The 26,289-nt window shown below is 49.9% G+C and overlaps 1 protein-coding gene and 1 non-coding gene across 5 annotated transcripts; one reads left to right on the top strand and one right to left on the bottom strand.

Annotated features, from left to right (window-relative positions):
- Window positions 1-1,370: 1,370 nt before the first annotated feature.
- On the top strand, window positions 1,371-25,755 carry CHST12 (carbohydrate sulfotransferase 12). Of its 4 annotated transcripts, XM_070780317.1 has the most exons (4): window positions 1,371-1,531; window positions 6,142-6,257; window positions 6,539-6,681; window positions 24,004-25,755. In XM_070780317.1, the coding sequence occupies exon 4, from the start codon at window positions 24,077-24,079 to the stop codon at window positions 25,334-25,336; it is 1,260 nt and encodes a 419-aa protein (XP_070636418.1). In that variant the 5' UTR covers window positions 1,371-1,531; window positions 6,142-6,257; window positions 6,539-6,681; window positions 24,004-24,076; the 3' UTR covers window positions 25,337-25,755. The 4 variants fall into 4 exon arrangements, with proteins under 4 accessions (XP_070636418.1, XP_019843826.2, XP_019843824.2 ...); XM_019988267.2 differs by lacking the exon at window positions 6,142-6,257; XM_019988265.2 differs by lacking the exons at window positions 1,371-1,531; window positions 6,142-6,257; window positions 6,539-6,681 and adding an exon at window positions 7,258-7,332.
- On the bottom strand, window positions 11,677-11,786 carry LOC139179834 (U6 spliceosomal RNA). Its single transcript, XR_011564189.1, has one exon. It is a non-coding gene; the product is annotated as a U6 spliceosomal RNA (small nuclear RNA).
- Window positions 25,756-26,289: the final 534 nt, after the last annotated feature.

Here is a 26,289-nt window from a genome sequence, read left to right as displayed (position 1 = left end):
GTGAGTCCCCTTTATCCTCCGGGGCTCTGCTACCTGCTTCCTGCAGATCTGCTGTGTGGGCACTGGAAACTGCCCACTTCCCTCGCCTGGGGGGGAAGTGCTGGGGCCACAGTGGGGAAGGATGCCTTCTGCTTTCCTGTCCTGGCTCCATATTTCCTGGGAAGGGCAAAAATTGCTGACTGCCCCTTTCAGCTGCTCTCTTTCTTCCATGATAATAGAACCCAACTTCTAACTGGCCACAGCTCCCAACATACTCTGTTTCCCAGCCTCCTTTGCTGTGATATATGGCTCCGTGACTAAGTTCTGACCAATGGGATAAGAGCAGAAGTGGCTGCTTCCAGAACTCTTTATCATAAAGGATAATTGGTTTGTCCTTCTTGCCTCTTTTCTTCTTCGCTTACTCAATCCTGCTGCCCGGAATTAGAATATGATAGGTGGAACTCTAGCAACCATCCTGGGGGCATGAGGGCAAAGGCCACACCCTACAGAGGACGGAGGAGGAGGCCAGAAGGAGCCTGAGTCCTCGGGGAGCAGCGCTGTCCCCCAGTGTTGTTCTTACATCCTACCTCCAGACTTAACCTGAGAGAGAAAGAAACACTGGCTGGTGCCTCTCATTCCAAGTGACACACGAGGGGAAGCTTAGGCAGTTGGCAAGTCATGACTAGAGAAGATCCTGGTGCTTTTGTGGAGCGACAGTGGGGGATTAGAGACGGAAGCATGGTGGTAGAGGCATGGGGTTTGGCTACCGCCCCTAAGTTGTCCCTGGGGTGGTATGAAAGGACAGCAGAAACCTCTGGTCTTTCAACACCCTGTCTTATTGGCCAAGAAAGAGAGCTGGTGGATCTCAGGGGTGGAGGTCTTCACCATGAGGCTGTGGAGTGGCCCGTGCATTAGAAGCTGCAAATGTGTCTTTCCTAAATCACCAACACATGCAAACCTGGGCTCACCATACACGCATTTTGGAACTGTTAATCCTCTTGACCAAACTTGTGGCGTCAAGCTGCCCTTCAACGGCCCCGTGCGGAGCCGCCTCCTCCCTCAGCCAGCGCATGGGGGGTGCCTGGGTGGGCATCCTCCTTGGTGTGGCCACCCTGCTCTGCGCTGGGGGCTGTGGCCATGGCTTCAGCTCCAGAGTCCCTGGTATTGCTCTCGAGTTTCAGGTTTTTTTCACTTGTACATCAGGGATGTGGTTGAGACTAAGCCCTGCAAGGTAGCAGAGCTGCGTTCCATGCTTGCCTTACACACAGGACAGTCAGGGAGGCTCAGCATTACACTTGAGAACCTCTCACGTCACCCACACGGCGCTGCACTCATTTTGTTGGAAAGGCTGGCCCTTTAAGATAACGCAGCAAACGTGACTCGGGAAGGCGGCAGGGGAGATGCACTGTTCCAGCAACTGGAAGACAACCAGCAGGTGCGGTGGGGACTGGCGCTTGGACCGAGGCTGTGGGAGGACTCTGAACCGCCCCCACCTGCCTGCGGCGTGGACCCTGTCCTGGGACCTCACCAGCGTCCAGGCATCGTGTACGAGGTACAGACCGAAAGTGCGAACGAGATGGTCGCACTGGGAACATCTGTGATTATTACGGTGGTGGTTCTGAGGCTTCGTTGCAGGACGGGAGGGATGGACAGGAAGAAGAGCCGCTCTGCAAACAGGAGCCGGCTAGTGGGGTTTCCTGGGGAGGAGAGGCAGGAAGTCTGTGTGGGCGACCCAAGCACAGGGAGCAAGCTCCTCAACCCGGAGGTGAGCAAGCAGGGGGAGCCCCCTTGCTAAGAGTGTCTTGTTGGCGACAGAGGCCACCAGGTGGCAGGAGGTTTGACATCTCACAGGCTCCTTCCAGAGAACAGGCCATTCTAATTCCATGAGGAGGCTTGTCCTTTCGGATATTGCATAGGTCATCCGGGCTCAGCCAGTGGCCTTCTTCCCAGGGGTCTCTGACCTTCCTGTCTGTACGCCCGGGGTAGCCCTGAGCATGTGGATTTGGGGGACCTGGGTTTTGCTCTTTTAGCTTCTCAAGCCAGACCAGTGTCCCCTCTTCCTTCCCTTTGTGGGTTCCTGCTGCCCCCGGAATGAAATGTCATCTCCGTGGCATCTGACCTCTCCTGGTCACTCCAGTGGCCAGGAGGGGTAAAGCAGAAGGCGGCAGAGAGGGTTTGCCAGGATTAAGGTGTAGGGGGAGGTGCACGGACTGGGCTGGGTGGACCCCTGGGGTGACAGCACCCACTTACAACATTTCTAACGCTCACATCTCCAGGCTGCTCCCCTTTCCCTGAGTCCCAGATGCAAACATACAACCGTCACTCTGCACACAGAAAGCCAAGTTCACAAAGTTTGTTCTCCAAACTGCTCTCCTCTGCAAACAGCAGCACCATCACCGCTCAAATGCCAACCTCGAAATCAGGCATCACTGCGACCCCTCTCTCCCCTTCTCCCGCCATCAGCCCACCCTCTCCATTCTGTCCACCTGTTCCTAAATCTCTCTCGGTCGTCCTCTTCCCCCCACCTCCTTAAGGCACCATCATCCACATCAGGACCACCGCAGGGCTTCCCAGCTGCTCTCCCAGCAGAAATGCTGCTAGGGGCAAGCACTGGGCACACACCAGCTCTCCCTTTACATGTAACCGCCGTAGCAGGCAGGGGTCATTATGTCAAGACTTATACAGATAAGGAAACAAGCTCAGAGAGACTGGGAGACCTTCCATGGTCACACCACTGCTTTGTAATTGCTTCAGCGTCCAGCTGGTTCCGACCACACCTGCATTGCTCCACCACCCACAAGATGTCTGAAATAGAAATACGGCGGTGAGATTGGGGTGGGGCTGAGGGTGCAGGAGCTCAGATCATTCAGGGAGGTTCGTGTGTCCATTCTCCTGAATTTCCTTGTCACCTGCAAAGATGGTGAGTTGAATTTGCAATTCTGATACCTCTATCCTCCCCTGCCTCTACCCTCTTGATGTTCATAAGAATTCAGCACCCAGAAGTTATCAGAATCTCCCAGCTGCTCTTACAGGGGCAGTTGACATTTTCTGGACCAATCCACAGTTACTTCTATCTTCTTTCTTTTGCAACACAGGTTATGAAAGCAGAAATAGTCGTGGTAGGAACAACATGATTAAAACATGGAAACTGTGGTGAGCCCAAGGGAGAACACTAAATCCTTTGCACAGGGGTCCTGAAGGTGGGCCTCAGCCAACGATGTTGCTGTAGGGAAAGATGATCAGCTGGGGTCCAGCAGCTTGAAGAAGCGCGGGGACCAGAAGAGGGGCAGATGACAGTTACAGTGGACTGAAGCCAGGCATCTCCAGGCCGGAGCTGGTCTGCTCGCAGATCCCTCAGTGGGTGCCCTTCCAGTCAAGGAGGTCACTGGGGTGTAGTGGGGCTCTGCCTCTGGAGCCCCAAACTTGCTTCCCGTTCCAACTCTGTCACTTCAACAGCTCGTGTCTTTGGCTAGCTGGTCAACTTCTCTGAGCCTCTGCTACCCTGTATGTAAATGAGGAGGTAAATATGTGAAAGTGATAGCTGCTCGGTCCTGTCTGACTCCGCAGCTCCACGGACTGTAGCCTGCCAGGCTCCTCTATCCGTGGGATTCTCCAGGCAAGAATACTGGAGTGGGTTGCCATGCCCTTCTCCAGGGGATCTTCCCAACCCAGGATGGAACCTCAGTCTCCTGCATTGCAGGCAGATTCTTTACCAGCTGAGCCACCAGGGAAGCCCGAATGAGGAAGTAACATGTAGCTATTTCAGAGAGGGTGAGTAAAAGTGTAGGTTGCTAACGCAAGAACTCTTTTTTCTTTTAATTGAGGTGAACCTACGGAAGATAAAACCACCCTTGTTAAAGGGCACACTTGTGTGGGATTCAGCGCATTCACGATGATGTGCAACCAGCGCTCTGTCTGGTTTCAACACCTTCCAGCTCCCCAAGAGGGGCCCTGCTCCCATTCTGAATCTGCTCCTCCCCACAACCCATTAGGAAGGAAGGTCCTAATCTCAGCTCCAGGTCCAGTCAGCTGAGACCCCCGCCCTGCTCCTAAGCCTGAGTCCCTCACACCCACCCAGCAGCCATGCTGCTCTGCTCACCATCCCAAGAAGGCTTTTTCAGTGTGAGATTCTGGCTCCTGGGCCCCTGAACATCTATTCAGTTCAAACAAACATTTACCAACACCCCCTGGGGCTAAGCCTGGGGAATTCATGGGGAAATTCTCTACAATTCACAACAGCTTTATCCTGGCAAAGGCTCTGAGAAGTCTGCCTGTAATTAAACATTTAAAACTGTGTCCCATTCTTCTCTGACCAGAGACCCTTTAATCTTATCAAAGGGGCACCCAGGCCCTCTCTGTGGGCCCCCATTTCAGGGGATACATTGGGAATCTCTGGCCTTGTGGAAAAACATCAATTGAGCACCTCCGTATGCAGGTCCTCTGGATAAACGATTTCATCTCCATTGTGCACCACTTCTTCATAACTAGCAAGATCTTGGCTGCAGGGAAATTACATTTTAAAAGTTTTTTTTTTTTTAATGGAGGTATAATTTATATGTAAGACAAAATGCCTCCTTTCAAGAGTAGAGTTTTGGGAGCTTTAACAAGTGCATTTGGTCAGGTAACCACCTCCAACACTCAAGATACAGAACAATTCCAACGCCCCCGGCACTTCCTCATGGCCCTTCGCAGCCGCCCCTCTTCTGACCCCAGACTCCACACAGTGCCTGTCACTTTAGCCTTGCCTTTTCAGAGTGTCATCTGAATGGACTCACACCGTAGGCTTCTTTTGCTCAGCATGAAGCACCTGAGGTCGTCTGTGTGGCTGGAGACGCGTTGGTCCTTTCATCGCTGACTCGAATTCCAGCGTGAGGAACTGAGCCCCAGTTTGTCTGTTCACCTGCCCGTCAAAGGTGTGGGGGTCGATCCCAGTTTGGGGCAATGATGAGTAAAGCCACAAAAAGACACTCGCAGACAGGTTTTTGGACAAATATGAGCCTTCATTTTTCTTAGGTGAATATCTAGCAGTGGAGTTTGCTGGGTTGCATGGTAGATTCGTGTTTAACTTTTAAAGAAACCGCCAAACTGGTTTTCAAAGCAGTCGAGCCATTTTGCATTCCCACCAGCAATGCAGGGAAGTTCTATCTGCTCTGTATCCTGGCCAGCATGGAGTATTGTAACGTTTTAAAAATTTGCTTTAATCATTCTAATAGATACATAACAGGAAATAGCATTTTAAGCCAGCTTACTCTGTAATTTTTAATAAATTCTGGTATGGGCTAAATTGTGTCCCTCTCACCCACTGCAGTACTCTTGCCTAGAAAATCCCATGGGCGGAGGAGTCTGGTAACCTGGTAGGCTTCAGTCCATGGGGTCACAAAGAGTCGGACATGACTGAGCGACTTCACTTTCACTTTTCCCTTTCATGCATTGGAGAAGGAAATGGCAACCCACTCCAGTGTTCTTGCCCGGAGAATCCCAGGGACGGGGGAGCCTGGTGGGCTGCCGTCTCTGGGGTCGCACAGGGTCGGACACGACTGAAGTGACTTAGCAGCAGCAGCAGCAGCAACAAAGATACCTAAAAGTCCTACCCCCTCATATCTAGAAGAAGTCTAGTTAAAATTACGCCATTAGGGTGGCACTAATTCAATGCGACTGTCCTTATTAAAAGGGGAAATTTAAATGCAGAGACTGACAGACACAGAGGGAAGTACATGTGAAGAGACACAGAGAAGACAGCGTCTGTGAGGCGAGGAACTCACTCTGCCGACATCTTGATCTCTGACTTCAGCTTCCAGGCCAAGAGAGACTAAATCTCTGTTTTCTTCTAAGTCACCCAGTCTGTGGTACTTTGTTACGGCGACCACAGGAAGCTAACACAGACAGGACGACACAGGTGACATATCTAAGTTTTGAACCCTGTTGATAAAATGGCCTAACCGTCCCTCCTGACTGCAGGAATGCAACATAACCAGAGTCTCTGCATCTCCCCGGGTGCTTCTGTCTTTGCCTGGCTGGCGCCTGCCTCCTAGAGGAAACCTTCTTCCAGGAAGTAGGATGAAGGGAAATGGAGGGTGTGCAGAGACCCCTGCTTTGAGAGATGAGCTGAGAAGGGGCTAGCTGCAGGTAGAAGTCTCAGTCTGGTTTTTGTTTTTCAAACAGGGCAGGCCTGGGCTTCCCTGGTGGCTCAGTGGTAAAGAATCCTCCTGTCAAAGCAGGAGACACCGGTTCCACACCCGATCTGGGAAGATCCCACGTGCCACCGAGCCACTAAGCCGGTAAGCCACCACTCAGGGGCTTACAGCCCGTGCTCTAGAGTCCAGGAGCCACAGCTACTGGGCCCACCGTGCTGCAACCACTGAAGTCCTCTCCCCTAGAGCCAGGGCTCCGCAACACAGGAAGCCACCGCAATGACAAGCCCACGCACTGCCTTGAAGAGTAGTGCCCCCTCGCCCGCAGCCAGAGAAAAACCCTCACAGCAAGGAAGATCCCCACAGACAAAATAAACAAATAAATAATATGTAAATAAGATAATTTCCTGTCTCCTTCACTCCCCCAGCTCCAGGGCCCAGCAGCAGGATCTCCCCACCGCGTGACTGAATGAGACGTGGCTTCATCAGAAGGCAACTCATTCACCTGGAGGAACCATGAACAACTGACGGCAAAAGTCTTGGGGACAAACAGTGGAAACGGTTGCACGAAGTAAGAATGCACTTACTGCCCCGTGGTACATGAAACATGGTTAGAGGCAATATATCATGTGTATTTTTACCCCAATTAAAAAAAACAAAACAGTAAGAACCACGAGGGGAGTGCAGATGATGCGTCAGGCACCTCGCTCAGCACCATATATCTGAGTCTCGTTAGCTCCCTGCAGGACGAAGTCGCGGCCCTACTGAGGTACTTGGAGACAGTCACAGAGAGAGGTTCAGTCACTTGCTCAAGGCCACACAGGGCCTGGCATAAGGATGCTCTGCAGGCAGTCGCTGCTCGCGAGCCGGCCCGCGAGACAGCAGGTGCTGGCCTGGTGTACCCCGAGCGGCTGCAGCAGCGCGCTGGCCTCGAGCGCCCGGCCGCACAGGATTGGCTACTGGGAAGGGGGCGGGGCTCCCGGCGGCCGGGGGCGGGGTCGCTCCGAGCCGTAAATACGGCGCCACATGGCAGGGGCTGGGGAGGCCCGGGGGCGGTGCGGAAGGCGCAGGCGCACTGCGTGGGGGTGCGATTCGGCCTCCCCGGCCCCTCCGCGGCCGTGACTTCTCGCGAGAGGAGGAGCAGGGGGCGGGGCCGGTGGAGGGGCGGCCTCGAGAGGCGCCGCCGGTCGCGAGGCGTTGGAGGCGCGAGCTGCGGCGCGAGGTGAGGTGATGCGAGGGGACGTGAGGGGCGCGCGAGGTGAGGCGAGCGGCGAGATGAGGGGTGCAGGGTGAGGTGAGGCGAGGGGCGCAGGACCGGGGTGGCGCCGGCGAGCCGGGGCTGGTCCTGCCCCCTCAGCCGCCGGGGCAGGTCCGGTGCAGCCCCGGGCCGAGCCCCCGCGCCGTCGCTGTGTGACCTTGGCCGGGCTCGCACCGTCTCTGAGCCCCAGTCCTGCGGGGGTGAGGGAGACCTGGACCGGGCGCTGGAGCTCGCGGCTGGTCAACTCCCGCCGTCGGGGCTGGTCCCCGCCCGTTTTGGCCGCCGGGCATCGATCCTGCAGGGGGCCGGCGGCGGCCGAGGGGTCTTCGGCTTCCCCCTCGGGCTGGTCGGGAGCGTGGAGCGGGAGCAGGCGCTCGGGGCTCCGGCGCGGGGCCGGGCGCCCCGGGCGCACGCGTCCCCGCACCAGCCTATTGCAGGGGGGGCCCCGCCCGATGCCCTGGGCCGCCCGAAGCCGCGGGCATTCCCCCGACCCGCTGACCGCTGGCCTGAACTGCAGCCCTGGCCGAGGCGGGCGCGTCCTGGAAGAGCACCGCTCAGATGAGCCTTTGCTCCAGAAACAGCGCGAGGAAGCCATGTATTAGTCGCGAACAGTAGGACTTATATCTTCCACTTGGGCTCGCAGCCACCAAGACATCTCCGGCGAGCCTTTGGCTGGAGCCGAGGTTCCGTCTGGCGCGGAGCACAACAAGCCATAGTGTTCCTGTGATTATTGAATTATTTATTTTATGATTCGACGCCGGAGAGACTCGGGAGACCCTGGATGAATGAGAATGTGGATTGGGGGAGAGTGGATGCAAGCGCATCTCTAAGGAGACTGTCCCCTAATGTGTGGGTCCAGGCAGGGGGCAGCTGAGAAACAGCTCAGCTGGTCCTCACCTGCCCCCAAATCAGGACACAGTCTAGCCCTTCTCTGTGAACATCTGGTGTTGGGAATGTGAGACAGGGCTGGTGTCAGGGTGAAAAAGGAGATACTGGGAAGATTTTTTTAAATTGAAATATAATTGATGTAGCATTGTGTAAGTTTAAGATGTGCAGAGTGTTGATTTGATACACTTATATATTGCAACACTACCACCTAAGTGTCTGCTAACACCTAGGAAATTGTTGCCTGAGGGGAGCGCTGCTGAGAATTTAGAGTGCCTGCATGGAAATGCATGGATGTTCGCTTTCTTGCCAGATGGTCTGTAAGACGTTGGGCTGGTGTTTTCAAGCCAGCAGTGCTGTTCGCTGCCACTCAGTGTGCACCTGCTTCATCAGCTGAGCAAACTGAGCCTCTCATCCTTCGTAAGATGCCAGGTAGGGCTCGAAGCTGGTGGCATGGGTAGCCTGACCGTAATACCCTGTGATTAGCGTTGTCATCTAGGTGTTTACAAAGTGCGAAGAAAGAGGGAGCAGCTAAACTCGTTGTTAGGTGTTGCAGAAGTTTTCCATAGTGGAGGTGACATGAGTTGGGCCTTGAGAGATGAGTGAAGTTTGGGGAGAACATTCCAGGGTGTGTGGAAACGAGGAAGTGAATGGAATGTTTGAGGGGAGGGAGCAGTGAGTCCCTGTGTTGATTGGAGGATGGGGTTTGAGGATTGAAATGCAAACCGAGGCCAGAAAGAGGTTTCTGATCGAAGGGCCTTGAATGCTTTGCCAGGGAGCTTGGACTTTATCCTCTTGGTGAGGGGTAGTCAAGGTTTGGGGTGGAATGTGAAAGATGTGTTTTAGAGAAGTAATCCTTGTGAGAACAGAGGAATGGGTCCAGGGTATCAGGAGATGGAGACTGAATTGGGTACAGTTATAGGAGGCGTGGGTCAGAACAGTGGCTGAGAGTCAGGAAGGGTGTCGGCTTGAAAGAAGCAGGAGAGTCCACAGTGCTACTGCACTCTGTGGGATGCGGTGAGAGGGAAAGGAAAAAGGCCGAAGTAACCAGGATGTCTCACGTGGGTGCTGAGGAGGGCCAGTACCTGAGCTAGGGAATACTGGAGCAAATGTAGAGAAGGAAGGGGCTAAAATGCATCTGATTTTTAGGCTTGTGAAATTTACGGTATGTGTGGGCCATCCTGGGTGAGATGTGCTCTTGGAGAGAAAGAATGTGCCCTGGGAGGGAATCCTGGGGAATGCCAGCAGGAAAGGGGTAGATGGCAGAAGAGGAGCACGTTGGATGGTTGACAAAGGAAATGTAGCTTACAGTCATTACTGCATAGTCACTAAGGCTAGTGAGTGGTTCTCTTCCAGAAAGGTGTCAGGTTGAAGTGCCGTTCCTGGGTAAGAGACAGGACATTGATAATACTGAAACAAATGCTGCTATTTGTAGTTTTTTTAAACTAACATCTTCAGTTTCAATTTTTAGATTGTTTCTTTCTCTTTTTCTTCAGAGAGGAGTGGCTAGTTTCACAGTACTTAGTGGGTCTGTGGCTGCAACCACGCTCATCGTTCACCAGTCATTTGCCAGCAGATGTGCTTAATGATAACTGACTCAGTAACTCAGCACTTCCTGTACTTAACCAAGGTGGTGGTTTCTGTAACTGCTTAGAGAACTGAATTTCAGAGAGGAATAGGAAACACTGGGTGTAGTTGATGGGGGAGAAGGGGTGGACGGCTGCACAGAGCACAAGAGAGTGAAGGAAATGGAGCCTCTGTGGCTCCCGGAGTACTGTCAATTGGTACTTCTCCTTCCAGGCAGGAGAACGGAAGAATCTTTGGGGAAAGTGAGTAGCCTGAGAAAGGATCTCAAAATAATGACAGGAAGGTCCACAGTAAGGAGGCCCAATTGGATCACTCACTAACGAAGCTCATAGTTAATAACTCCCTTCTAGAGTCCAAAGCTTCCAGTTCTTTTAATCCCTTTCTCCTTAAATAGGACTGGATAACCAGGGACACAGAGAAGGCAATGGCACCCCACTCCAGCACTCTTGCCTGGAAAACCCCATGGACGGAGGAGCCTGGTAGGCTGCAGTCCATGGGGTTACAAAGAGTCGGACATGACTGAGCAACTTCACTTTGACTTTTCACTTTCACGCATTGGAGAAGGAAATGGCAACCCACTCCAGTGTTCTTGCCTGGAGAATCCCAGGGACAGGGGAGCCTGGTGGGCTGCCGTCCATGGGGTCACACGGAGTTGGACGCGACTGAAGTGACTTAGCAGCAGCAGCAGCAGCAACCAGGGACAAGCGACGAAACCTCTGATTGGGAAGACAGAGATCGTGACACACACTTGGAAGCAGTAGAGAGTACGCCGGAAGAAAACTTAAAAAGCATACTGTCACTAACGCACACGTGGAGCTGGAAAATACTGCATCAGTAGACAAGAACAAAGCGCTCTTTTTTATGTACATTATTGGAGTATAGTTGCTTTACAATGTTGTGTTTCTGCTGTACAGCAAAGTGAATCCGCCACACTTATACATGTATCCCCTCTTTCCTTGGGTTTCCTTTCCATTTAGGAAAAGGTCACCACAGAGGATTGAGGATTTTTTTTTGTTTTAAAAGGGCATTCAGAAATCCAAAAAGATGAGTCATGTGTATAAATACAGTGGAAGAAATAAAAAACTCAGTAGGTGAAGAAGTTGACAGCTCAGGAAATAGAACAACAACAAAAAGAGATGGAAAATGAGAGAAAAAAGAAAATTGAATGATCAGATTAGGCAGTTTACATAATAAGCGTTTCAGCAAGAAATGGGATAAAATCACCCACAAAATTATAAGGTAAATCCTGAAACCAAAACTTCCTCCTTTGAAGGGGCCCACTGAGTGACCAGCACCACAGATGAAAATGCAGGTATCTGCCACTCACCTCGTCTGTTCAGTTCCCAATTTGGATATTCAGAGTGTGGGGAGCAAGTTTGTATAGGGAGGAATACTGAATTTCTGGTAGTGACTAGTGAGAGTTTGGAAGCAAGGAGTTTATTTGAAAGTGCATCTGAAGGTGTGTGTTTCAGAATTTCCATGGTGAGACTTCACATGGAGAGAGAACCATGCACACTCTCTCCAAGACACACTGCTGTGAAATTTCAGAACTCTGGACTAAGAAGATTGTGTTAGCTTCTAGAGAAAGAACAAAGGCCACCAGCTGGTCATCACAGGATGAGCAGAATGGCTTGGGAACCATCTACAGGAGCACTGGAAGCTAGGAGGCAAGAGAGCATTGCTTTCACAATTCTGAAGGAAAATATTTTACCTTGAATTTTAAAATCAGGCAAAGAAGGGTAGAATAAAGATATTTTCACACTTGCTCCAAAAATTTGTCTCTCATGTATTTTTTTTTTTTTATTTTTTATTTTTTTTTATTTTATTTATTTATTTTTTTATATGGAACGCTTCACGAATTTGCGTGTCATCCTTGCGCAGGGGCCATGCTAATCTTCTCTGTATCGTTCCAATTTTTTTAGTATATGTGCTGCCGAAGCGAGCACTCATGTATTTTAAAGAAATGACTGGCAAGCGTACTTTCCCAGAATAAGGTGGGGAATCTGGAAAGTCAGAACTAGAAGAGACAGGATTATCCTCAGAGAAAAGGTGAAAAGAATCTGCTGGGTAGGTGGAGAAGCTGGGATGCCAGCCAAGCCAGGCACTGGGTACGGAGAACAGGTATCTCATGACTTGAGCCTCGATGTTTCCTCAAAGGGATTTTTTGGGGAAGATGAAAGTCAGAGTCCCTGGTGCTCTGAAGCATCTGGAGGGAAGATGCAGACAGTTGGCAGAGCTGGGGTTGTAGTGGTGATAAGTACGTAGAAAACAAAGCAAATGAAAGCACGAGACTGTGAACAAGTTCCGGGGAAAATAAGCCGTTGTGCAGAAAGAAAAATAATTATGGTGTATTGCAAGGCTTTGCTGTGAATAGCCTTTGCGCAACGGTAATAATTTATGTAAACATTGAATATCGCTCTCATTAAAATGATGATATGCCTGTCTGGAGGAGGCGTGGAGATGAGCGTGGCATGCTTGTTTGAAGGGCTGATGGAGGAAAGAAAGACTGCATTTCTGCCTGCTGCCTGCCACTATTTGGGGAAGTCAGTGGATGATACCCAAGCTGAACTATTCGGTTATCGCCCAGGGCGATTACTTAGAGGCAGGTGGTAACACCAAAAGAGACAGCTAAGAATGAGGGAGGGACTTCCCTGGCAGTCCAGTGGTTAAGACTCTGTGCTTCCGCTGCAGGGGTACGGGTTTGATCCCTGGCCGAGGAACTGTGATCGCACGTGCCGCATGGCCAAAAACAAACAAGAATGGGGGAGAAAGATGGAGATGGGTAACAGGAAAGCAGGGACTGGGGGCTGTGTTTACAGTTGATGATGTAATCCTTTAACATACATACATAACGTTGATCAAAATAAAGACAAAGCACTACGCTTCCCACTCTAATGAAGGAAGAGGCCAGACCCTTGGTATTCTGTGTGCAGCTGGATCACTCACCAGGCCCTTTTTATGGAGAGAGTTTACTTGTTCTTATTTCCTCTCCATTGTTGTTACTGTTCTCAGGATCCTGTCTCTTGGCTGTGGTCACATATCAGAGATTTGGTGCTTTCTTTAGCTTTTTTCTTTTAACTTGTTAAAGAATTTCATTCATGGGGTTCTTGTGGCAAGAATACTGGAGTGGTTTGACATTCCCTCCTCCAGTGGATCACGTTTTGGCAGAAACTTAGGTCATACCTGAATGGTCTAGTGGTTTTCCCTACTTTCTTCAATTTAAGTCTGAATTTGGCAATAAGGAGTTCATGATCTGAGCCATAGTCAGCTCCTGGTCTTGTTTTTTCTGACTGTATAGAGCTTCTCCATCTTTGGCTGCAAAGAATATAATCAATCTGGCTTCGGTGTCAACCATCTGGTGATGTCCATGTGTAGAGTCTTCTCTTGTGTTGTTGGAAGAGGGTGTTTGCTATGACCAGTTCTCTTGGCAGAACTCTTTGCCCTGCTTCATTCTGTACTCCAAGGCCAAATTTGCCTGTTACTCCAGGTGTTTCTTGATTTCCTACTTTTGCATTCTAGTCCCTTATAATGAAAAGGACATCTTTTTTGGGTGTTAGTTCTAGAAGGTCTTGTAGGTCTTCATAGAACTGTTCAGCTTCTTCAGCGTTACTGGTTGGGGCATAGACTTGGATTACCATGATATTGAATGGTTCGCCTTGGAAATGAACAGAGATCATATTTAATATTCAATTCAGTTCAGTCGCTCAGTCGTGTCTGACTCTTTGCAACCCCATGAATCGCAGCATGCCGGGCCTCCCTGTCCATCACCAACTCCCGGAGTTCACTCAAACTCATGTCCATTGAGTTGGTGATGCCATCCCTTCTCCTCCTGCCCCCAATCTCTCCCAGCATCAGGGTCTTTTCCAATAAATCAACTCTTCGCATGAGGTGGCCAAAGTACTGGAGTTTCAGCTTCAACATCAGTCCTTCCAATGAACACCCAGGACTGATCTCCTTTAGGATAGACTGGTTGGATCTCCTTGCAGTCCAAGGGACTCTCAAGAGTCTTCTCCAACACCACAGTTCAAAAGCATCAATTCTTCGGCACTCAGCTTTCTTCATAGTCCAACTCTCACATCCATACACTACCACTGGAAAAACCATAGCCTTGACTAGACGGACCTTTGTTGGCAAAGTAACGTCTCTGCTTTTTAATATGCTATCTGCTGCTGCTGATGCTGCTAAGTCGCTTCAGTTGTATCCAGCTCTGTGCAACCCCATAGACGGCAGCCCACCAGGCTCCTCTGTCTCTGGGATTCTCCAGGCAAGAACATTGGAGTGGGTTGCCATTTCCTTCTCCAATGCATGAAAGTGAAAAGTGAAAGTAAAGTCGCTCAGTCGTGCCCGACTCTTAGCGACCCCATGGACTGCAGCCTACCAGGCTCCTCCGTCCATGGGATTTTCCAGGCAAGAGTACTAAAGTGGGGTGCCATTGCCTTCTCCGAATATGCTATCTAGGTTGGTCATAACTTTCCTTCCAAGGAGTAAGTGTCTTTAAATTTCATATTAGGTGATGACAAATGAGACAGAGAAGAAGCAGGTAGGATGGGCTGGCAGGGTGGGGAGTGATCAGGGCTGCCCTTAATGATGAGGTGAGGTGCTGAGGTGAGCCACAGGATTCCCGGGTGTGAGCCGTCCAGGCAGTGGGAGCCTGGTTGGTGCGGGTGGTGGACAGCGAGGAGGCCACTGTGGCTCGAGTGGGGCCATTGATGGGGAGTGAAAGGCATAGGAGTGTGGGATCCCAGGTCTGTAGGGCTGGTCATGGGCCATCGTAAGTACTGGAAATGGGAAGACATTGGACCCCAGTGATTGAGAGTTTGAGCAGAGCCGTGACAGGATCTGACCTTGGCGGAATAACCGTGGCTGCACTGTATGGACACGAGAGCAGAGGCGGGGAGGCCGGGTCAGAGGTCAGAGGCTGCTGCAGTGACTCGGGTGAGAGCTGGCTGCAGAGGCTAGGGTCTGCGTGTATTAGGAAGATAAAGCCCTTAATCGGGTTTTTCAGCTAATCGTAGTAAAACTTATTATCTATTTTCCCTTGAAATAATTTCTTTGAATTGACTTAGCTCTGGGAAATGAGTTATTGTTTGGATTCCAGAGTTAAGTACCTCGCAACGAGTATTTGAGTCCTGTGAGGAACACAGAAGAAATAGTAGACATGACCCCCGTCTCCCAAGAACCTGAAATCTAATTTGGGAAAATGGGGCCAGAGTGCCTACCTTAGTATCCTGGCTACTGTGAGGCTCTCCCTGGGCTCAAACACCAGGCGTGAAGACACCATGTCAATAGATGGCTGTCTGTGCTGTGGCCAGCTCTCTGGGAAGTTACTTTATTTCAAAGGCTGAGTTTGGCTCAGTGTTCATTCAGGTGTCCTGGGATGAACATCAACCTTTGGTTCTCATCAATGTCACCATTTATTACTTATTTTTATTTGGATACACTGTCAGATTTAGTTCTCAGGGTTAACTGAATACAAGTGAAGTAATTTTACAAGCAAATAAACCCCCAATAGTCATCCTAGATAGCATATGGAAAAGCAGAGACGTTACTTTGCCAACAAAGGTCCGTCTAGTCAAGGCTATGGTTTTTCCAGTGGTCATGTATGGATGTGAGAGTTGGACTGTGAAAAAAGCTGAGTGCCGAAGAATTGATGCTTTTGAACTGTGGTGTTGGAGAAGACTCTTGAGAGTCCCTTGGACTGCAAGGAGATCCAACCAGTCCATTCTGAAGGAGATCAGCCCTGGGATTTCTTTGGAAGGAATGATGCTAAAGCTGAAACTCCAGTACTTTGGCCACCTCATGCGAAGAGTTGACTCATTGGAAAAGACTCTGATGCTGGGAGGGATTGGGGGCAGGAGGAGAAGGGGACGACAGAGGATGAGATGGCTGGATGGCATCACCAACTCGATAGACGTGAGTTTGAGTGAACTCTGGGAGATGGTGATGGACAGGGAGGCCTGGCATGCTGCGATTCATGGGGTTGCAAAGAGTCGGACACAACTGAGCGACTGAACTGAACTGAAACCCCCAATGCTGGTGGCATGAAGTGAAAATACACCTTTCAATAGGGGTTTTAATCCAGCACCAGAGCATCAGTTGCAGGGCTGGGCAATAGAGGGTGCAGAGAGTAAATGTTGATTTCACTGACAAACTTTCCAGATTTCTGTCGACTGCAGTGATGAGAACCACAGGGAATTATTTGCCTTATGTAGTGTTCGCAGAGCTGGATAAGAAGTAGATAGTTTCTGGTCTCTTTGCCAGTAGCATAAATAAATAAAATTTGAAACATTGTTGGACTTCTTAATGAAGGTCATGTCATTTGATTTAAGGCTCAGAAGTTGGGTATTTGGACAAGGAGAAGCGAATTCTCTCAGAAATAAAGGTGATAAAAATTTGAGTGCCTAGAAAAACCAACCAATTCCACATTAAATATTTCCTGAGAGGCTGGTAGAGTGTAATAGTTGAGAACGTAGGCTCTGAAATCAGTTGTCAAATGTCAACTCTGAGCAGTGGTAGCTGTTCACACTTGGGCAACTTGCCTGGCTATTTTGCCCTAACTCTATCAAAATTATTGTGAGGATTAAATAACTTGAGAAATGCAGACCTTATATCAGCACTTTGGAAAGCATATTAGCTACTATTGTTTTTATTATAAAATTAATTAAAATCATACATTCTTGTTTGACTGCTAATAACTGGATATTGATAGATAGCATGACTAATAATAAAAATGTTATATTTGAGAGCCACATGAAACAGAAAGATAAAAGGGCCAGTGGTATAGTGTAAAGAACATGCTTTACTATTTTACAACATTTAGCTGATATTTTCTCATTTTCATCCTCTCAGTATCTCTGGGTAGCAGGAAGACCTTGATTATTCTTGTTTTATAGGTAAAGAAGTAAAACTCAGACTTAAAGAAATACGCCAGGCCGCTCGGCAGAGACTGGCCTGGGCCTCGGAATCCTTGTCCTTCTCTTCGCAGTCTCTAAGCGTGTGTGCAGGACTTCAGCAGCTGGTGTTCTTGTCGTCCATGGTGGGAGTGAGTGACAGCTGGTTAGTTGCATAGAGTTTATGCTGAAAAGTTTTAACTCTCGGAGATTGAATGAATAAGACCGCTCACATTTTTTCCCCTTCCAGTCAAATGCATTGAGGTATAATTTACATGCAATCAAATGCACGCATTTTAAGCGTTAACTTCCATGACAGATATACCCACCTGTGTAACCACCCTTACAGACAATGGAATAGAAAATGTCCCTCGCCCACATTTCCCCCTGTCCCTTGGCAGTTGATGCTTTCTGTTAACTAATTTTGCCTTTTATGAACTTGAAAGTGAAATCATGTGGCGTGTGCTCTTTCGTGTCTGGGTTCATCTGCAGGATCCGTCTGTGTGGTTATGTGTATGGATGTGTGAATCGGTGTGTATGGATGTGTGAATCGGCGTGTATGGATGTGTGAATCAGTGACTCGTTCTTTTTTATCGTTGAGCGGTTTTTCTGCCAAATGTGCACACCAGTTTGTTGATTCATTCACTTGGTGGGGTTGTTTTCAGTTTGTAGTAATTTTGAATGAAGTCACAGTGAACATTCTTGTACAGACCTTTGTGTGGACAGTAATCTCATTCACGGATAGTGTCTTTGGTGTTATCTAAAAGGTATCGCCATATGCAAGGTCGTTTAAGTTTTCTTCTCGGAGCTTTAATCGTTTTGCATTTTTCATTTAGGTCTCTTATCCATTTTGAGTTAATTTCTGTGAGGGGTGTAAAGTCTGTGTCTAGATTCTTTTTTTTGACGTGTGGATGTCCGGTTGCTCCAGCACCATTTGTTGCAGTCTTCTTCCATTGTTCTGCCTTTGCTCCTTTGTTAAAAATCAGTTGGCCGTATGGGGGTCTGTTTCTGGGCTCCATTCTGTCCCACTGATCTAGTTCTCTATTTTTTGCCAATACCACACCATTTTGATGACTGCAGCTTTGTGGTAAATCTTGAAGCCTCATAGCATCAATCTTCCAGCTTTATTCTTCTCCTTCAGTATTGTTTGGCTACTTTGGGTCTTTTGCCTCCATGTACAAACTTTAGAAAGAGTTTGTTGATGTCTACAAAGAACTTGCTGGGATTTTGGCTGGGATTAATCTGTCGATGGAGCTGGGAAGAACTGACATCTTGACAATATTGAGTCTTCCTATCCTTAGCAGTTTGCACATGGAATATCTCTTCATTTATTTAGTTCTTCTGATGATTTCATTCATCAGAATTTTTCAGTTTTCTTCATAGAGATCTTGTACATATTAAATTTATACATAAGTATTATATTTTGGGAAGGTGCTAATAAATGGAATTGTGTTTTTAATTTCAAATTCCACTTGTTCATTGCTGATATATAGGAAAATGGTTAACTTTTGTATATTAACCTTTTGCCCCACAAACTTGCTGTAATCACTTGAGCCCATAAAATTTTATAATTGAAAAATGATAATCTAAGATTCATATATCATATTTTGATGGTCAGTTTGATTCATCTTTAAATAGAATCCCTAAGCTTTATTCTAGAACATCTGCTGTTATGGATCTTATAGAACCTTCCAGGAAATGAAAAATCTGTACAATCTTTTTGACTTTTTGAATGTCTCAGCATAAAAAAAAAAAACTTGGTCTGTATGCAAAAAAAGCTGGTATCAATTTTTTTCATAATAACCAAAAAAGAGAAATAACTCCAAAGTTCGTCAGTTGGTAAATGGATAAACAGATAATGGTTTATCCACATAGCAAGTACTGTTCAGCCGTGAAACAAGCGACATCCTAGACAAATCTCAAAAGCATCTTGTTAAGTGAAGGAAGCCAAATACAAGCTCTCGCTTCCTGTGTAATTCCATTTCTGTGACATTCTAGAAGAGGCAGGACTACAGGGCAGATAACAGATTGGCAGCTGCCTGGGGCTGGATGTTGGGGACGGTGTGGGAACTTTGGGGGATGATGGGAATGTTCTGTGTCTTAAACACAGTGTTCATTTGCCCAGACTAATCAGACTGTGCAGTTTAAAAGAGTGTGTTTTTTTGTGTAAAAATCATACCTCAGTAAACTTCACTTAGGAAAAAAAAGCAGAGGTGCTAATGTGATTTAATCAGGAAAGAGCAGTCTTCTAAACAAATGGGGCACTGGAACAGCAGGATATCGATAGGGGGAAAAAAGAATCTCAGCTTCTCCCTCTGGAATACTTGTATTGGATATTCTATACTGGCTGAAATTCTCTGCATCTAACATTCCTTTCCACAACAACAGATCCATTAATTTCCATTTATTACCACTCACTGTTTAATTCTGACTGGTTTGATCATTTGTATCTATCTGCTTCTGCTTCTTCTTCTGCTTAGTCACTTAGTCATGTCCGACTCTTTGTTACCTCATGGACTGTAGCCCGCCAGGCTCCTCTGTCCATGGGATTCTCTAAGCAAGAATACTGGAGTTGAGTTGCCATGCCCTCCTCCAGGGGGTCTTCTCAACCCAGGGATGGAACTCAATCCACATTGCAGGTGGATTCTTCACCGTCTGAGCCACGAGGGAAGCCCAAGAATACTGGAGTGGGTAGCCTATCTCTTCTCCAGGGGATCCTCCCAACCCAGGAACCAAACCGGGGTCTCCTGCATTGCAGGCAGATTTGTATACTATGTAGTAAATACACAAACACACACAGACCCACAAACCCCAGTCCAAATGACAAAATAAACATCCATATATTAGTGAGGGCTCTCCAGAAAAACAGAACCCAGTAAGGGGTGTGTGTGTACATGTCTGTGCGTGTGTGTGTCTGCGTGTGTGTTTATCACAAGGAATTGCCTGCATAAAAATTGGTGTGGAGGCTGAGAAGTTCAGACCCAGGGAGCCGCTGGTGGGTTCCAATCTGAGTCTGAGACCTGAGAACCAGGAACGCCCGTGGTGAGGGTTCCAGTGCTTGTCCGTGTCTGAAGGCAGGAAACCAGCACTCCAGCTCAAAGACAGTCTTGGGTAGAGTGAGGGAAGTCTCTCTTCCCTTGCCCTTTTGTTCTAGTCAGGCTTTCAACAAAGTGGGCGAGGCTAACCTACACGGGCGAGGACCATCTGCTTTACTCGGCCTACCGATTCAAACTTGAATCTCATCCAGAATCACCCTCACAGACACGCTGGAGTGTGGGACCAACCACCTGTGCAGCCGTAGCTCAGTCAAGTTGACGTATGAAGTTAGCACACACCGCTGGACCTTTCTGTACTGTTCTGCCATTAAACTGTGGGAAATGCCCTTACACGTGTCTGACTATGGGTCTGGCCACGTGGCCCTCGCTTTCAATGTGTTGGGGTGACATGCTCCTGAGTGTGAGGGAGGTCGGCCCTCAGCTCTGTGTCACAGACCTCCCCATCTTCCTGGACTCCTGTCTGTCGTTGGCATGACGGCTCCTTCAGACCAGCAGCCGTAGGTGGGCAGCCAGCTTGCCTGGGGTGCTTGCCTCCAGGGGTGGCCACGTCTGCTTTGGCATCATACCCTGCCCTGTGTGAGCAGAAATGCTTAACAGCCCCCCTCCTTGAGCCCAGAAACTCTACCTAGACACAGTGTTCTGCTTTGGTAGAAAACCAGCCCTCCAGAGATGAAACTTCTAGCTCAACTCTGCTGTTGGTTCTGTTGCTGGAGGCAAAAGCTCGAGACTGACAGGGAGCATTTCCTCTGTGAAGGCTCTTCTTGCTCTGCTGCTTCAAAACTGATGGGGCTTTTTGTTGACCGCTTTTTGAAATACTGGGAGATTTATGTTCAGAAATAATGCCCTTATTTTATGAATCAGAAATTACTTTATGAGGTCACTGTTGTTCCCTGACATGTTTTTGAAGCTGTCTGTGGTTCTCAGCAGGCTTCCCCAGTGGCTCAGCACATCCGCCTGTAATGCAGGGGATACAGGAGATGCGGGTTTGATCCCTGGGTCAGGAAGATCCCCTGGAGGAGGGCATGGCAACCTACTCCAATATTCTTGCCAGGAGAGTCCCATGGGCAGAAGAGCCTGGCAGACTGCAGTTCACGGGGTCACACAGTCGGACACGACTGAAGTGTCTAAGCACGCTCGTCGGTTCTCAGCCTGGCTTTGCCCGTCATTCTGCTATCTCCCCTAGAGGACGGGGATGTGTTGCCTGGATTATCTGGCTTGAGCTGCCCAGGCTGCTGGGCCAGAAGTTCCCGGATGTCCCGCTCCCTTTTGAAGAGTAAAGCTTGCTGCTGGCAGCGCTGTGTGCTAGTCTCTGCTCTGTTCGCTCCTCTGCTCTCTCGTCGCAGTTCCGAGACGCTGTATTTTTGGGCTCCGTGCATGTGTGAAGGCAGCCATGGTCCTTCCTCCCGGAGCACTGCTCTCACAGGCCATTTAATGCACGCAGCCCGTTGGGTTTCCACCACTGCTGCTTTTGTGGCTTGTTTGAGGTTAAAGATGACAACACAGAGGACTGCCCTTGTTCCTTGATGTTGAAATGAACCGTGGCCTCAGCCTCGTGGGTCAGCGCTGCCTCGCCTGGTGTGTAGGGCGCGTCCCCGTGGTGTGGAAGGGCTGGAAGGGGCCGTGACGTGGCAGGACGCTGGGGCGAGACAAGGCTCCTGGACCAGTCGCCCAGTGAGTAACCAGACGCAGCGTCTCCACTGTCCCAAGGAGAAGACCTGTCCTGTTTTTGTGCAATAACCCCCAATTATAAATTTTTAAAACTTTAGTGTTTGCTTAATAAACAGATTGCAGGTAGAGTCACCTGAGGAGCTTTTGCACGGGTTGTACAAGTAACCTGTGGCCCCAGCAGCAGGCTCGGAGCTTAGCCTCTGACAGTTCTCTACCATATTTAGGCCTTGCTTTAGTTTTTACCCACTGTCCAACATTTGCCGTATTCATGCAGCATCACCTCTTGGAAATTCCTCCACAAGTCGACTGTTACCGCTCTAATGCATTTTTCTTCCTCCAATGTTTTCTTTGTGGTAAAATACACATAACATGAAACTTACCACCTAGGCCGTGTTTAAGGGCTCAGCTCAGTGACATGAGCACGTTCATGTCACTTGAACGTGACATAGCTCTTGTGCAGCCGTCACCACCATCCGTTGAGAGAACTCCTGTCATCGTCCCATCAGACTGTGTACCCACTGGACACTGGCTCCCCACCCCTCCCCAGCCCCTGGCAGTGGCTCTTCTACTTTCTGTCTCTATGAGTCTGAGTCCTTTAGGAACCTCATGTAAGTGGGAAGACAATATTTGTCTTTTTTGTGACTGTGATCGTGTCTTTTCCTTGCAATTATTAATAAAGAGAGTCAGAGTTTGTAAACAGTGTAGACACCGGCATTTATTAGTGTCGTATACTGCTTCTTGGTTGAAAAATAAAGCGTTTAGGTCATCAGGCCAGGTGGTTCTTTGCATTATGAACATGCGGCTGATCTGTGCCTGTGTCCACAAGATGCGACCGTGGCTCAGCATCACTGCTACTCTGTTTGTTGGTCTTAATATTAAAAGTGAAAACTGGTCTCTTAAATCACCTGACATCTTAAGTTACTTTTTCCCTTTGCTGCTTTCTCAGCCTGTAGCAAACTTAAAAAAAAAAAAAAATATATATATATATATATATGGTTTCATCTTCATCTTTATAAACTGTTCACCCTGGCACATCCTTGAGAAGGGATGGTCTTGAAATCTTCAGTGACATGGGTACTTGTGATCTAGTTTAAAAATAGGTTGTAAAAGTGTGTGATTATAACCATTACCATTAAAAGGGTATTGAAAGCTGTTGCAGTGTTGCTGCTGCTTTTTTCACTCACACCCACTCGCAGGGATCCAGCTAAAGCTGCAGCAACAGTTGTACAAGAGACAGCAGGATATCTCACCAGCAGTCTTGCTTCAGGATTTCTGTGGTGTGGCTCATTACCTGTCTGCTGCTGCTGCTGCTGCTGAGTCACTTCAGTCGTGTCCAACTCTGTGCGACCCCATAGACACCAGCCCACCAGGCTCCCCGTCCCTGGGACTCTCCAGGCACAGACCCTGGAGCAGCTGCTGTTTCCTCCCAATGTGTAATAATTACATGTTGCTGTTCAGTTGCCAAGTTGTGTCCAACTCTTTGCGACCCCACGGGCTGCAGCACGCCAGGCCTCCCTGTGCTTCACTATTTCCCAGAGCTCACTCAAACTCATGTCCATTGAGTCAGTGATGCCATCCAGCCATCTCATCCTGTGTCACCGCCTTCTCCTCCTGCCCTCAGTCTTTCCCAGCATCAGGATCTTTTCCAGTGAGTCAGTTCTTTGCATCAGGTGGCCAGAGTATTGAAGCTTCAGCATCAGTCCTTCTGATGAATATTCAGGGTTGATTTCCTTTAGGATTGACTGGTTGCATCTCTCTGCTGTCTAAGGAACTCTTGAGAGTCTTTTCCAGCACCACAGTCTGCCAACGTCTTTACCATGAGTATGTTTCACTTTCCCATTAAAAAAAAAAAGTGAATTAAGGGTAAACAAAAGCTGCAAAGGTGCATAGAGATTGTATTCAAATTTCTGCCTAATGAAGATGTGTTGGATACCAGGTGCATAGTCTACTAGAAACGTAGACTCAGAGGTATACACTGGGAGTTGTCCCAGAGAGTGCTCAGCGCGGGACTCTCCTTTGGACTTCCCAAGATGAGCTCCGTCCCTCTGTGCCCCGATGTCCACAGTGCGAGAAGCCCTGGACGGCTTAGCAAGCAGCCCATTCTGGGTCCGGGCCCACCTGTGGTTATTGGGCACTCCTTCCATGGGTTTGACTCATTTTCGGGTTTTCTCTTCTGGAGTTGCCCCCTCTGCCATGCGACAGCCCTCCACAGTGCTGAAGCCCCAGCACACACGTGTCTTCCCTCCTGAGCATCCGCCGGTGCTGTGGGGTGAAGGCTGAGCCCCGGCAGAAGCCTGCCCAGATCACGCGCTCCCTCGGCCTCTCACGGGGCCCGGCTCACGTGTTCGTTTGGATGATGTGGACGCAGCAGAAGGGGCTTGGGGTGGAGCAAGGGGGTCACATCACGTGGGGAAGCTGACGCCCACCCACCAGGTCCCCCACAAAGCTCAGCTCACAGAGGGTGAAGAGGTGGAGAAGCAGCCCCTCCTGTCGGGGCTGCAGACTGGGAGAGGACCTTAATCACTCACTTGGCCTCTGTTGTCTTCCAGCTTCCTCAGAGCACGGCGTCCCGTCTCTACCAGAAGCCGAAGTGAAAGGGCCCAGGGAAAGGCCTGGGCATCCATGGACACGATGACCAAGAGCCGGCTCTTCCGCCTGTGGCTGGTCTTGGGGTCCGCCTTCATGGTCCTCCTGATCATCGTGTACTGGGACAACATGGGCCCCGCCCACTTCAACCTGCACATGGCCCTTTCCAGGCCGCATGCGCTAAAGCCCTTCCCCAGCCCCAATTCAGCGTCCGGGGACGTCTTCACCTCCAGCCTTGAGATTTTGGAGAGCTTCGTCAGGGAGAAGCAGGGCCCCCTTTTGAGTAAAAGGGTGGAGCAGCCCTCCCTGCCGGCCTCCAGCAAGCCTGTGCTCGGCAACCTGGAGGAGAGCGTGAGGGGCTACGACTGGTCCAGCCACGCTGCCCAGCAGAGTGCAGACCCGGACGCACGGCAGGCCGAGCGGAGGAGCGTGCTGAGGGGGTTCTGCGCCAACGACAGCTTTGTGTTCCCCACCAAGGAGCGCTCCTTCGACGACATCCCCAACTACGAGCTGAACCACCTCATCGTGGACGACCGCCACGGGGTCATCTACTGCTACGTGCCCAAGGTGGCCTGCACCAACTGGAAGCGCGTGATGATCGTCTTGAGCCAGAGCCTCTCGGACCAGGGCACGCCCTACCGCGACCCGCTGGACATCCCCCGGGAGTACGTGCACAACTCCAGCACCCACCTGACCTTCAACAAGTTCTGGCGGCGCTACGGGAAGTTCTCCAGGCACCTCATGAAGATTAAACTGAAGAAGTACACCAAGTTCCTGTTTGTGCGCGACCCCTTTGTCCGCCTCATCTCGGCTTTCCGCAGCAAGTTCGAGCTGGAGAACGAGGAGTTCTACCAGAAGTTCGCGGTGCCCATGCTGAAGAGGTACTCCAACCACACCAGCCTGCCCGCCTCGGTCAGCGAGGCCTTCAGCGCCGGCCTCAGGCTGTCCTTCGCCACCTTCATCCAGTACCTGCTGGACCCGCACACCGAGCAGCTGGCGCCCTTCAACGAGCACTGGAGGCAGGTGCACCGGCTCTGCCACCCCTGCCAGATCGACTACGACTTCGTGGGGAAGCTGGAGACCCTGGACCAGGACGCCGCCCAGCTGCTGCGGCTGCTGAAGGTGGACAAGCTGCTGCAGTTCCCCCCGAGTTACCGGAACAGGACTGCCAGCAGCTGGGAGGAAGGCTGGTTTGCCAAAATCCCCCTGGCCTGGAGGCAGCAGCTTTACAAACTGTACGAAGCAGATTTTGTTCTCTTCGGCTACCCCAAGCCCGAAAATCTACTTAGAGACTGAAGGCGCTGGGGGAATCCCGAACACCAAAAAACAAGTGCTTCTGCTGTCCTTTCAACCTGAAGGGAGGGCCTGTGGCGCCGCGGCCGTCCTCCAGGGCACGGAGCGCTGGCCTGCCACATATATTTTTTTACGGCTTCGTTTCTCTCCTGGTGTGACGCATCGCAGAATTCCACAGTGCTCTGTTGACGAGCCCGCTGGAAACTCCTGGAACGGATCACACCCACACTCCAGTTTGTAAAATAACCTATGGTTTTGCAGTCTAGACTTACTGTTTACTCCTTCCCTGCATTCACTGAGTACTGTTAATTCATTGAGTACTGCATTCATTGAGTTAATATTGTTTTTTTAAGATTAATATATTTCAGATATTTAATATGAAAAGTGGAGAAGGAAGTGGTGGAGTAAAAGGTTACACCTGCTCCTGCCGCCTGCACTGTGGTTCTTCCGGCGGGGCAGCATGCTCACCAGGGCCCCGAGCAACACCGTGGCCCGCGCTGAGGCTTCAGGGCCTCGATTTCAGGAAGGGAGGGTTCCTGGTTGTCTTCCGCAGGAGGGAGGGCCTTGGGTTTAAGACGGCCTTCCTGTGTTTGTGCACGGGCAGCACACCCTCCAGGAGGGAAAGCTGCTTTGTTTAGTCGCTCCGCCGTGTCCGACTCTTTGTGAACTCATGGACTGTAGCCCGCCAGGCTCCTCTGTCGTGGGGATTTTCCAGGCAAGAACACTGGAGTGGGTTGCCATTCCCTTCTCCATGGGATCTTCCCTACCCAGGGGTCAAACCCGGGTCTCCTGCCTGGCGGGTGGGTTCTTTACCACTGAGCCAGTGGGGAAGCTCTCTGATTAGGTGATCCATGTGAAAAGGGAAGGCTGGGGCGTTTTCTTTGGGAAATTATGTCATCATGCATCAGCCAGAGGTGATGCTAATGAAGAAGACAGCTGGTTTACACTTGTCCCTG

Source organism: Bos indicus, chromosome 25 (assembly GCF_029378745.1).
Source record: "Bos indicus isolate NIAB-ARS_2022 breed Sahiwal x Tharparkar chromosome 25, NIAB-ARS_B.indTharparkar_mat_pri_1.0, whole genome shotgun sequence".
Lineage (NCBI taxonomy): Eukaryota > Metazoa > Chordata > Mammalia > Artiodactyla > Bovidae > Bos > Bos indicus.
This window is presented reverse-complemented; position numbering and strand designations above follow the sequence as displayed.